The 14,464-nt window shown below is 43.3% G+C and overlaps 1 protein-coding gene across 1 annotated transcript in view; it reads right to left on the bottom strand.

Annotated features, from left to right (window-relative positions):
- LOC136866215 (uncharacterized) overlaps positions 1–14,130 on the bottom strand; it is a 53,934-nt gene extending 39,804 nt beyond the window's left edge. The window contains exon 1 of the mRNA XM_067142999.2: positions 13,934–14,130. Coding sequence (XP_066999100.2) covers positions 13,934–14,114 — 181 coding nt within the window. The 5' untranslated portion in view covers positions 14,115–14,130. The remainder of the gene's footprint in view (positions 1–13,933) is intronic.
- Between the last annotated feature and the right edge of the window lie 334 nt (positions 14,131–14,464).

Below are 14,464 nucleotides of genomic sequence, written 5' to 3' on the forward strand. Positions count from 1 at the left end.
CGGAAGCATCTGTACACCTCGTAGAGCCTGTTGGGAGATGCGAGCAGTGTGTGGGCGGGCATTATCCTGCTGAAACAGAGCATTGGGCAGCCCCTGAAGGTACGGGAGTGCCACCGGCCGCAGCACATGCTGCACGTAGCGGTGGGCATTTAACGTGCCTTGAATACGCACTAGAGGTGACGTGGAATCATACGCAATAGCGCCCCAAACCATGATGCCGCGTTGTCTAGCGGTAGGGCGCTCCATAGTTACTGCCGGATTTGACCTTTCTCCACGTCGACCCCACACTCGTCTGCGGTGACTATCACTGACAGAACAGAAGCGTGACTCATCGGAGAACACGACGTTCCGCCATTCCCTCATCCAAGTCGCTCTAGCCCGGCACCATGCCAGGCGTGCACGTCTATGCTGTGGAGTCAATGGTAGTCTTCTGAGCGGACGCCGGGAGTGCAGGCCTCCTTCAACCAATCGACGGGAAATTGTTCTGGTCGATATTGGAACAGCCAGGGTGTCTTGCACATGCTGAAGAATGGCGGTTGACGTGACGTGGCGTGCGGGGCTGCCACCGCTTGGCGGCGGATGCGCCGATCCTCGCGTGCTGACGTCACTCGGGCTGCGCCTGGACCCCTCGCACGTGCCACATGTCCCTGCGCCAACCATCTTCGCCACAGGCGCTGCACCGTGGACACATCCCTATGGGTATCGGCTGCGATTTGACGAAGCGACCAACCTGCCCTTCTCAGCCCGATCACCATACCCCTCGTAAAGTCGTCTGTCTGCTGGAAATGCCTCCGTTGACGGCGGCCTGGCATTCTTAGCTATACACGTGTCCTGTGGCACACGACAACACGTTCTACAATGACTGTCGGCTGAGAAATCACGGTACGAAGTGGACCATTCGCCAACGCCGTGTCCCATTTATCGTTCGCTACGTGCGCAGCACAGCGGCGCATTTCACATCATGAGCATACCTCAGTGACGTCAGTCTACCCTGCAATTGGCATAAAGTTCTGACCACTCCTTCTTGGTGTTGCATTTGCTCTGTCAGTCAGTGTACATGAGCTGTTAATCTATTGATGTTTTAATGCATGGGTATAAAAGCCATATTCTTACGCCATGTGAACTATGACAAGCAAAATAAGCGGAGAATTTATTTAAATATGACTATGTAATTTAAATCTTTTGTCTTTTTAAATTAGGTATGTAGTAATTTCTTTGAATATGATTGCATGATCTGTTAATATATTTAGAATTAGTACTGAAAAATAACAAGAGAATAGAGTCATAATTTGTCGAGGTGTATGCGGTACAGATCGTGTAGTTGTGAGCTGCTGAACTCCACCATCCGCTGCTCTGAAGAAGATTTTCCATGGTTTCACGTTTTCACATCAGGCATAATGTCCGCCTGCGCAGCGTAACGATGAGCGCTATTAGCTGCCGTTTTCGGAGGGCTGAATTCCATTCCCGCTTCTGCCAGAGATTTAAGAATATAGCAGGTGGGCTGGTATGTGGTTAGAATGGTGCATGTAGCTTATCAGGACTAATTATGCCATCAAGGCCATGGAGATACTTTCCCAGTCGTAGTCCCTTCTCATCCAAACGTCATGTTAACGTGACGCAACTAAGCAAAAATTGTTTACTTGTTTAAATACTTTTTTCCTCTGATATTTTCTTATTTTTCATTCTTTTCTTGTTTTTCGTTTGTTTTCTATTTTTAAGGACGAGAGACACACCCAGTCCCAGAGGCAGTGGAAATAACCAATTAAGGATAAAATCCCCAACCTGGCCGGGAATCTAAACCGGGGCCCCTTGAGCCAAATGACGGCACGCTAACCATTTAGCCATGGAGTCGGACAAATACTGATCTGTTGTGAGCGTGACTATTGGTCTTTTCCCGCTAATATTGGATTTTACTAAAATTTATATATATGCATCAACTTACCCGGAATTGTCGATAGTATGATCAAATGTCAAACAGTTCATTCTAATAAACTCTAGTTTGCTTCTCACTTGATCTCAAACTATCCCTAAATCGTGACTTACATGTATCAACGTTCAGAAATTATGTCTTCTTTCCCCCTACATTCTCCCTGTATTAATCAAGAGCCATGGTGTTGTGACTTCATTCTTGATACATGATCGATGAAACGTTCACCGTTCTTCTCTCGTGTGAAAGGTGTGAACGCATTGCGCCCATGAATCGTCACCGAAAATAACACGTTACGAAGAGCTACTCTAGGAGTGAAGGATAGCGAGAACAAAGCAATTGCTTTGTAGGTATTGTCTAGTATAGTGGTGAAGTGGGGGCAAAATGATCAACAGTACTTTTAGACGAAAGACTTTGACAGGACCAGTAGGGGTGCTGGTGGCGACTTTTTTTTTTTTTGCTAGTGGCTTTACGTTACGTCTCACCGACACAGATATGTCTTATAGCGACTATGGGATAGGAAATGCCTAGGAGTTGGAAGTGGCCGTAGCCTTAATTAAGGTACAGACCCAGCATTTGCCTGGTGTGAAAATGGGAAACCACGGAAAACCATCTTCAGGGTTGCCGACAGTGGGATTCGAACCCACCATCTCTCGGATGCAAGCCCACAGCCGCGTGCCCCTAACCGCACGGCCAACTCGCCCGGTGATTGTGTTTTAAGATAAAGTACAACTGGCGAACCATCCTCTATTTACAACAATCAGAAGAAAATGGAAAAGGGCAGACACTTCGAAAAATTAAGATATTGGCAAAAGAAAGAGAAGGGGCATGAAAGACGTGAACATTAAATACTCCCTTGCCTCACAAATCTAATACCGTCGATGTCGTAAAAGAACAAGAGTTCACTAAGAAAAGTCAGATGGGAAGGGGGACAGAGAATAGATTGGCGTAAGAGGAAGCAATGGCGGACTCAGGTAGGGGGAACCATAATTGCCAATCGTCGCTTTTGATCCCCCTTTTAGTCGCCTCTTACGACAGGCAGGGTAAACCGTGGCTGAATTTTACCACCCCTACCCATAGCCGAAATTGCAGGGCGTCGTCGAGCGAACACCAGTGTCTTGAAACAACCCACTGCCATGAGTATTGAGGCTATGATCATCAAACATCAACTTCGATGGGTCGGCCATGTCCTCTGTGTGCCTAACGCATGCTGACGCAATCAGATGTCCGAGAGACTCCTTTCCTTCATCGTTATCTGGCATCGAATAACGTGTGAGCTATCTCTGTCATCCGTTGTAAATGAAACATTTTTTCATATAACTTATGTATATGCAGTGTAGTTTGTATGTAACCTATAGCAGACTCAGTTATAAGGTCATGCAATCTGTGTAAACAACATGCTGTCAACCAAGTAGAAAACTTGGATGTTATATGTGTCTGACTAGTGCTATCATTTTCTTGTTTTGTCAAGTAATATATATTATAATATGACGATGTTCAGTGTGTTTCTTTTTCATTAACTCATGTTTTCTTCGCTTTCTTTACCCCTAACCTTGCCGTGATACAATCAGCTGTTGGAGTGGTTAGAAGGAATATGGCGGTCGCACGGACTTGGCCACACTGTATTAATATAGTCACGGAAGACAGTGGTAGGAAATAAACACACGACTGGTAGCGCTTCGACACGACGCAATGGCACGAGGCACTCCTGACTTCACTGAAGACAGACTCAACTCACGACAGAGCAGAACTCAGTCCACCTACTGAACTCGACTCCGTATTGCACTCATCTGTACGTCTGAGCTTCTCTGGTCCACCTTAAATAGGGAGGCTGGCCTCTCGAGGTACTTCCCGAAAGAAGAAGTTTCTAGAGTTCTCTCTATAATTCGGAATGATCAGGGTTTATCTTCCAGGTCTTTCCAGTACCGTCGGAGGCCTCCAGGGAAATGTCAGAGTGATGTCAAAGAGGGGCTGGTCTTGCACTCCTGAATCGTTCTCATAATTGGTTGAGTCAATATCTATGTAATGACGTCGATCGCTCCCATGTGGGGCCGACCCATCAGGCTCCTCCCCCAAGGTCTTACACAAAATGGCGGACATTGCCACACTATTTTAAACAACAGCAACGACCAAGCAACTTGGCCGTGCGGTTAGGGTCGTGCAGCTGTGAGCTTACATTCGGGAGATACTAGGCTCGAACCCCACTGTCGTCAATCCTGAAATTGGTTTTCAGTTGTTTGCAATTACACCAGGCAAATGCTGGGGCTGTACCTTAATAAATTAAGGTCATGGCCGCTTTCTTCCCATTCCTAACCCTTTCCTATCCCATCGTCGCCATAAGAGCTATCTGTGTCGCTGCAACATAAACAAATCGTAAAATAAACAAGAAAACAACAGCAGCGAAGGGACGAGTCCGATAAAAGAGATCATAGAAAAGAATGAGAAAATCCAGGGTCTACAACAACAAGAAGCTTCAATTCGGCCATCTAAGAACCCATAATCGACAACACTTAGTACCAGTGGCGGCTCGTGAAAAAATCGTCCTACGTGCTACAAAAAACAAGCTAAATACGCTGTTTTAAATCTGCATATTGCCATGATGAACAACGCATACTTCAAACTTGGTAATAATAATAATAATAATAATAATAATAATAATAATAATAATAATAATAATAATACAACTTTTCTCACAATTTATAACTCAGAACAAACAAAAACAACATTAATTTGGAAGCAGATGAATTCTTCGACAACTGTCTATGAGATAAATAATTCATTGGAGAAATATTGTTTTTACTAACCTAATGGCGCAACTTACATCAGTGCAAATAGAATCGTGGGAATATAGATCCCCACTAAGAACACTAATTTAATTTCACTTTATATACACTGCAGTGGATAAATAATTTTATAAATCTTCGTATAAACTTTAGCACTAACACAATGACAGAAAAAACACGCACCAGTAATATAACCGCGAGATTAAAAACCGCACAAAACAACTGAAAGAGCTGCCAACTGATTCATTGAGACCTCCCCTATTACCAGAGTAAATGTCCGGCTCCATGGCTAAATGGTTAGCGCGCTGGCCTTTGGTCACAGGGATCCCGGGTTCGATTCCCGGCAGGGTCTGGAATTTTAACCATCATTGGGTGTACGTGTTGTTTTCATCATCATTTCATCCTCATCACGACTCGCAGATCGCCTACGGGTGTCAAATCAAAAGATCTGCATCTGGCGAGTCGAACATGTCCTCGGATACTTCCGGCACTAAAAGCCATACGCTATTTCATTTCACCAGAGGAAATGACATTGTAATGAGGGATAACATTTAGGGTCAGTCAAAGATTCTTTGACTCACCTACGAATTCCTTATTTTTGACACAAAAGGTAGATGGATATTTTAATAAGCATGTGTGAGATAGATTGCCTCCACTTACGCTTTACTTTCGAGGCCAGACGATGCTACTCTCTAGTGGCAGATTCGCTTACCACGTTCAACATAAGCACGGCCGACTGGATCCCTCGCTGTGCTCCAAGGAGCTAGCTAGAGTGACGCATCAAGTCGGCCGTGAACATAAGGGTAGCAGGAGACATCGAGTAATTCTACCCCCTTGCGGGAGAGGAAGTAACTATAAACGGGATCAGTGAAAGTTGATCCCGGTTTACGGTATACTCCGCCGGCTAGGGGGAGTGTTGCAAGCTTGGCTGCGCCTGCGTATTGTTTCCTCCAGGCTACAGGCAAGGGCTCACTTCACATGAGCACGAGCCTTGTTCCCCGGGAGAACGGCGCTAGGTGTTCGACAGATCTCGTCCTGATTTGCACAAAACACAAATTCATATCGTACTCAATACAACGAAAAGGCACCAGGATAATTGTACTGTACATAAATAATATTCCTTACAGTTCCAAGCTACGTGCTGGAGCCCGGTAGCACGTACTGACCGGCCGCCACTGCTTAGTACTCGGAAGATAATCTTCATACTTGCTAGCGAGTGAATGTCTGTGCTGCTGCTGCTGCTGATGATGATGACAGTATAGTGTGATTCACTAGGGAGCCCGAGTTGATGGCAGACACATTTCATGTAGTGAACCAGCGAATATCTACATACTCTCATGTATCCCTTCGGAGAATGTACCTAGACACTAGACGATCGTATTTGATCTACAAAGCGCAGATGAAGAAGTGAGGATTAAGAGGCATCACAACACAACAGTGAAGTTTCGGATTACAGCCATTTGGTGTTAAAAATATGAAAAGATTTGTCGGTTTACATAAACCATTCTTCTGGTTTTGAACTGTCATTATATTGATGACAACATAGTTTCTGAAGTACCGTATTTCCAATTATCTGTCTATTCAGAGATAATGAAAGGCACCCTAGCTTCAGAAATATAATACCGTCGGATTCGTAAAAGAACAAGAAGTCAGATAGGAAAGTTGAAAGAAAGGAGACTTTCGCCATATTTGCACGGAAGTACGAATAATGTTTTCTCGGCAATGAGTGAGGAAATGTAACAAGATCACCTAACTGATAAAAGAAGGGAATATTTCGTTAGTCAGCCTCTGTAGTAGTAGCGTGTCTGCCTCATAGCGTGAGGCCCTAGGTTCGATTCATATGTATCATCAATAAATGCAAGCGATAAGCCTAGAAATTAATGCTAAGACAGCTAGAGCTATTATCATCCAAAATGAAAAATTAATCTGTGATACAATTTCAACTATCTGTGGAAATGTCGCAAGTGTTGAAGGTGATAAAGAAGTTAAATATTTGGGTGTGGATATCATTAATAAGCTGATATTCAATGAAAACCAAATTTTACAGCATACAGTAATACCCCGCTTAACCGAACTAAAGGTGGCAGAGCCATTTCGGATAACAGATTTTTCCGGATAAACCATGGGAAATATTCTTAGAGAGAAAGGGAAAATATTCTACTCCTATGTGGATGCAATGTTGTTTAAATTTAAAACATACTTTATTTAAATATACAGTACAGGAATCAATCAATCAATCAATCAATCAATCAATCAATCATAATTGATCTGCATTTAGGACTGTCGGCCAGGTGGCAGATTCCCTATCAATTGTGTACCTAATTTTTCCTTAAATGGTTGGAAATAAATTGAACATATCGCTTGATAAATTATTCCAATCCCTAACTCTTGGATTCCAACTTAAACTTACGATCCTTCCTAGACACACTATTTCATAAAATTCATACATAAATTCGGAAATTGTCTCTTAGAACTTCCTCCTTGCAATGCTTGCAAGCAGCTACTGTATATCACGACACTTCCTAATGAGCATTATATCAGCTGGTGCGGCTTCGCTACTACTGTATGTTCGACAAATCGTAAGCAAAGGTTCGGATAACAGCATTCTTTTTTCACGTTGCTGGTTAAACCACAGAATATGCTGAATGATTTGAGATGAGATACCAAAAACACACTCTGGATTTAGCACCCTAAATCTTCAGAAAAATGACCCTTTTCAGCTGCTATGGTGTGCCTTACTACGACTTAATGCCGTCCATGTCCTTCGAGGGTCATCAAAGAAGGCGCGGTATTGTTGCAGATTCCCGGCGTTATTTACATATTGTTCAATGGTTAAATTTATCTTAAATCATTCTTTGAGTATCTTGCAAAGGGAGAGTGATAACCACGTGAGTGAATCAGTCCCATACAAACCAAATGTTTAAAATAAAAATCACGATCCTGCGCTTCGGATTCCGCTTAACATTTCAACCGCACAATATCCTTTTGTGTTACGTTTGCCTGTTCTGAAGACGTCGCGTTCCTAGCGAGGCCTAGCCTTCTGATGCCACGATGCCGGGTTGGATCCCGGCTCAAGCCGGTGGTATTTTACGGTTTTCAAATACGCCATCCACGGCATGTAAAATAACGAATGCGGGACAAATTCCGGCACCTTGGCGTTTCCAAAAATCGTAAAAGTGGTTAGTGGGACGTAAAACCACTGTTTATCTACCCCTCGGCCCCGTTTCTTGACAAGGGGTTGGCGATTAGGTGAGATGAAATTATATGACATGTTTTATGGCCGGATGCCCTTCCTGATGCCAATCTCAGTTATTTATTTATTTATTTATTTATTTATTTATTTATTTATTTATTTATTTATTTATTTATTTATTTATTTATTTAAGCAGTGGCGAAGTTAGGGTTCGTGGCCCTCTCTTACACTTAACCACATAATTAATCTACAGATAATACATATATAAAAGAAATGTACTATTCTATCATCAAAGATAAGCTAAAAATTACAGATTTGGACAACATATAATGAAGAAAGGGATAGGAAAGGGCTAGAAGTGCCTTAGGCCTTAATTAAGGTACAGGTCCAGCACTTGACTGGTGTGAAAGTGGGAAACCACGGAATACCATCATCAGCGCTGCCGACGATGGGGTTCAAATCCACTATCTCTCGGATGCAAGCTCACAGCTGCGCACCGCTAACCACACGGTCAACTCGCCCAGTCGTACAGAGTGTAACAGCCTGCCTGAATATTGACGGGAAGTAGCTGGGGAGTTAGATAACTTTCTTCTTTAGCATGACATTCCCCTGGTTTATACATTTTCTGATACTACTGGTACGTAACACACTGGATCATCATAGCATTCGGGCTATTCAATCCCTGCTCTGAGGCACTGATTGGAATGAACAGTGTGCATATTTAGCGGAATAATGGCGGATGAGTGTTCATGGCAATCTGCGGCCTGGTCATCGCAGCTCTGGAACTTTGGACTATTAGATGGGCACCGCAATCTAACCGCAGCACTGTTCGTTAGAAGTGATAAAACGTGCGGCTTTTCATTTGATCGAATATTGTATATGATAGCATTGCTTTTAATCGCTACATTCATACTTACGTTTTTGTAATGACCTATGTTGATTTCAGGTTAAGAAAACCACAAAGTCAGTCTTTCTGAGAATCCCGTAGCGAAGCACGGGTACATCAGCTAGTTATACTATATACAACACTCAATAGCGGAGTACCCTGAAGTCGATTCTGACCAGTACATATATCAACAACACTGACGCGCGCACTATACTACAGTATACTCTCTCTTGAATTCACCGCCTCACTCACTTGAGCCCAATACTCAGACTCCACCTCGGAGCCCAACAGTCACTCCCAGTCCATCATTTGCCTGAGTCCCAAGAACTAAGAACTGCGAACTTAGAACTCACTTCACTGACTGACAGTTCGATATTTATACTACTCGAGCAACCATCTAGAATGGTCGACTTCTGGAAGAGTTCTTAAAACACTCTAATGGAACACACTCGAAACATCGATCGACCAGCTAGTCGAATGGGTACTCGAACGTTCCTTCAAGATTTAAAAATGTACATGGAAATATCTACAACATTCGTAATGTCTCTAGATGCATCTGGATAATAAAACCTTACAGTAAGTTTCCAGAACCCTCCATATATACCAAATTATAGTACAATAAGTCTAACATACGAACATTATGGAATTTTCTACCGCTTTCGACTCTATAGATGTTGAGGTTAAACACTACGTATTTGAGGTTATACAATTATATACTACATATTTACAGAGAAACCCTATACTAGTCATGTTTAACACTTAATAAAATATAATTTAGCATTAATTCTATAATTAAAATACATTAAATATAATCATTGAAGGTTTTACGTCAGTTACGATGTCGTACCTACGACAGAATACTGCGGGCATATCATGAGAAATGAAGGAACGTAGTAAATACTCCAGCTCGTGCTACCGAGCGAGTTGGCCGTGTTGTTAGGGGCGCGCAGCTGTGAGCTTGCATTCGGGAGATAGTGCGTTCGAACTCCACTGCTGGCAGCCCTGAAGATGGTTTTCCGTGGTGTCCCATTTTCACACCAGAAAAATACTGTGGCTGTACCTTAATTAAGGCCACGGCCGCTTCCTTCCCACTCCTGCCGGGCTGAGTGGCTCAGACGGTTGAGATGCTCGCCTTCTGACCCCAAGTTGGCAGGTTCGATCCTGCCCCAGTCGGGTGGTATGTGTAGGTGCTCAAATACGTCAACCTCGGGTCGGTAGATTTACTGGCACGTAAAAGAACTTCTGCGGGACTCAATTCCGACACCTCGGCGTCTCTGAAAACCGTAAAAGTAGTTAGTGGGACGTAAAGGCAATAAAATTACTAATACTTCCTACTCCTAGCCCTTTCCTATCCCTTGCGACGTAAAACAAATTGTAAAAAAAAAAAAGGACGCTCATCCTACAAGGGAAAATCGTCGCGGTGAGAGGTAGAGGACGCCGACGGCTCTCATGCGTAAGGAATTAGAGAGAATGGTACCAACCGAACTGTTCCGAAACGTTACCAAACAATTTGAAATCGCCATGATAATAGCTAACATCCGAAGCGGATACGGCACTAGAAGAAGAAGAATAAGAAGAAGAAGAAGGCTTCTCTCCTACGTCACTTTATCAACTCTTATTTTCTTCTGACTCCGACAGTATTCGTGTGAGGTTTCAGAGACCCAGAGAGTCTTTAATTTTCGAACCATTCATGCCCTCTCTTTTTTGATTAGCCAGTAGGTACCTTTATTCTTCTGTCGGACTTACTAGCTGAGATGTAGATCGCTGATCTTCTCAGCTCAAGCTGACGGATTCGATTCCAGCTTTATCTGGTAGTATTTGAAGGTACTCAAATACGTTAGCCTCGTGTCGGTAGATTTATCGGCACGTAAAAAAAATGCGAAAACCGTAAAAGTAGTTAATAAGAGAGATAACAGTAGCGTCATAAAAAGTTAGCAGAGGCTAATAATCCTGTCGGCTTGATTCATAAATTAACACCACGACTACCACCGCCAGAAATGTGACTGTTGATACAGATCGGAGAGGAGGAGTCCACTAATCAACCGGAACGTTACCTCACCTTGGTTAGGAATATGTTATGTGCTCCTAGTATTACTGCTTAGCCTAGGCAATAAAAGCTTGCTCGGTTTACCAGGAAGGAAGTGGGTTAAATTCCTTGTCTGGAAGTCGAAAGGTTAGAAACGAGATTTCCACTTCTGAAGTGGCTGATGGTCCTGAGGTTCACTCAGTCTTCACCAAGAAACGTTTTATCCCTCCAGGTGCCGAAGTTACGGATAGTGAAAATCTTTACCTTCCACTCCTCCAAGGACATTCATGGTTTTTAACGTGATGACTGCTTTTTTCCCAGTATTATGCATTATCTATTTTGAAATCCAGGTGAGCAGATTAACTGTTTTAATTTCTTTAAATTTTTAATAACTTTGCTGTTATAGCGAATGATCTAACTCACATGTACGGACCGAGCTCGATAGCTGCTGTCGCTTAAGTGCGGCCAGTATCCAGTAATCGGGAGATAGTGGGTTCGAACCCCACTGTCGGCAGCCCTGAAGATGGTTTTCCGTGGTTTCCCATTTTCACACCAGACATATGCTGGGGCTGTACCTTAATTAAGGCCACGGCCGCTTCCTTCCCATTCCTAGGTCTTTCCTATCCCATCGTCGCCATAAGACCTATCTGTGTCGGCGCGACGTAAAGCAAAAAAAAAAAAAAAAAAAGCACATGTACGGCTCCATGGATAAATTGTTAGCGTGCTGGCCTTTGATTACAGGGGTCCCGGTTTCGATTCCCGGCAGGGTCGGTAATTTTAACTATAATTGGTTAATCCCGCTGGCAAGGGGACTGAGTGTATGTGTCGGCTTCATCACCATTTCACCCTCATCATGATGCGCGGGTCACCTACGGGAGTCAAATCGAAAGATCTGCATCTGGCGAGCGGAACTTGTCCTCGGACACTTCCGGTACCAAAAACTATACGTCATTTTTTTTCTACTGTAGCTCTCGTACGTCAAATTACTCAGACAGGTCCTCGTGATGTCTGCAATACACGCGTGATGGTAACTATTTAATTGTAATGAATGGTAACTATTTATTTAGATCTGAATTCGAAAAATGTACAATTAATTCAAGTATTTAAACCGGGGTCCATCCCACGGTCTAGAGATAGCAAGCATGTCTCTTACCTTGAGGCTCCTGTTCGATTCCCGGGCAGGTGAGGAACTTTTACCTAGGTCTGAGGGTTGGTTCGAGGTCTAATTACAGTAGCCTACATGCGAACAATCAACGGTGTGATAGTGGCTCCGGACTAGAAAGCCAAGAATAACTGTCTAGAGGATTCGTTGCGCTGACTACGCGTCTCTTCGTAATCTGCAGGTCTTCGGGCTGGGCAGGGGTCGCATCATGAGCTAAGTCCCATTAGGGCTGCAGCACCATAGGGACTGGTTTGTTTGTTTAAACCGGAAGTAGGTTTAAGAAAAATGCATTCCAACCAGCCTGGTCCGGTATCGTATCCCTCAAGTTTATCGTTCTATTCCTCTCATGGTGCCCGTCAAAGGGCGCAGCTATGCAGACTGGTTCATTTATTTAGAATATTACTTGGACGTTCAAGGCTTCTCCGTCAGTCAAATGACTTCCACCAATCTGTGGTTAGAATTTAGAATATACAAACTAAAGTGGGTGTTAGATAAAGTGGAGGTGGATTTTCTCTGGAATGTCTGGATTTCCCCGGTCCAATTCATTGAAAAGGCTCTTATTGGTCAGTCATTTATCATCACTGCTGAGATATGTGACAGACTTTGCCTACAGGCACTAATCAAGTTAATGACTGTATGAGTCGTGTTCTTTGTGTCTAGGGACGATGTGGAATCACCAGTTTCCTGAAAAAAGATTACTCGACTTCAGTTGGAAGTAAGTGACGTGACCCGGCACTTCGTTGAAATCACGTTCAACGAATTGAGACATCGGTGTTCTCTTCCTTGTTCTTCAAGGATTTTGCCTTGTTCCTGTTTACGAGTTTGGGCTTGTGAATTACACAGTGCAACACGACTTTTGTGTCAAGTTAATGACTATTTGAGCTATATTTCTTGGATATCGAAACAACGGAAAATCACTAGATTCCTGCAAAACATTACTTCTTTTTTTTTTTTTTTGCTACTGGCTTTACGTCGCGCCAACACAGATAGGTCTTATGGCGACGATGGTATAGGAAAGGCCTAGGAGTTGGGAGGAAACGGCCGTGGCCTTAATTAAGGTACTGCCCCAGCATTTGCCTGGTGTGAAAATGGGGAAACCACGGAAAACCATCTTCAGGGCTGCGATAGTGGGATTCGAACCCACTATCTCCCGGATGCAAGCTCACAACCGCGTGCCCCTAACCGCACGACCAACTCGGACGGTAAAAATTATTGTTACCAGGAATCCGATCTTAAAAACATTTCAGTAATTTTGTTAAATAAAATATCAGGAGATCTTCGATTAATCGGTCAAGAAAGCTGTGGATTTGACGGTTGCCTGTACCTTCCCTGAACTGAGAAAAGTGCCATAAGTGAGTCGAGGAAAAGAAACAAAATAAACGAAACAAGCCCCTGGTACATATAGCCCATTAACGACCTTGACCTGCCAAGACGTCTGCCGCCCAGCCAATTAACCTGAAGATATTGCAGTGTCAAGAGGCCAGCGTGACGGCTTTCTCTGCCATACTACTTGGTTTTCATGACAGTGTGGGTACACTCACTACCTCTCATATCAAATAGCTCCTCAATTGAACTCATGAGCTGTCAGTCCAGGAAAAATACTAAAACTAGGTGGGAACCAAACCCGTGGCTTCAGTTGAGAGAAAGACACGCTACCCCACAACGTGGACAACCATAAAAAACATTCCTCAAAAACATATTTTTATTTAAATGTTTATAAAAATAATTTTAAAGTCAAGGCCTTACTTTGCAAAAGTACTGACATTAAAAATGAGGAAGTCGTAATAACAAAGGCAACATTTTTACTAAAAAAATTCTAGAGATTTTCCATCATATTTCGGCACAGTAAATACAACTGATAAATTTATTAAGCTAATACACAAAATGTCAACATTTGTAGTTTATTCTTATCAAGTACCCTTTAAAAAATTGGTGACAGAAGAGAAATTTGCCTACCTGAATTGTGATTGGTGCACGGGCCTTCTGATAAGAGAGGATAACATTTACCATTAGGTTCGTACAAGAATTTTTCCTGCTCCAAACACTTGGACTCATCCGGTGTAAAGTGCTCCTTCATATAATTGACTCGAGCCTCTGCAACCAAGTGTAACGAGAGTAGCACTATGCACAGCTGCATTCTCACATCCGCGTGTCTCCTGTGAATGATGATACTGACAGAACCCGTGAGGTCTGCTAGCGGGAGTTAGGTGTGTGCCCTAGATATACCCGTTATTAGGTGCTTCTCATTTGTTACACGGAGACTCCCTCGCCAGCGACCGGAGCTCGTGACAACTGATACACTACTGACCAAATTGTCTTCTTCGGGAAGAAGTTTGAAATGACAGAAATAGCATAGCATGGAGACGAAGAGAATTGAAGTTACCGAGTGAGATAGCTTCGCAGTTCAGGTTGCGAAACTATGAGCTTGAATTCGGGAAACGGTGGGTTCAAATCCCACTGTCGACAATACTGAAGACGATTTTCTGT

This window comes from Anabrus simplex, chromosome 1 (assembly GCF_040414725.1).
Source record: "Anabrus simplex isolate iqAnaSimp1 chromosome 1, ASM4041472v1, whole genome shotgun sequence".
Taxonomy (NCBI): Eukaryota; Metazoa; Arthropoda; class Insecta; order Orthoptera; family Tettigoniidae; genus Anabrus; species Anabrus simplex.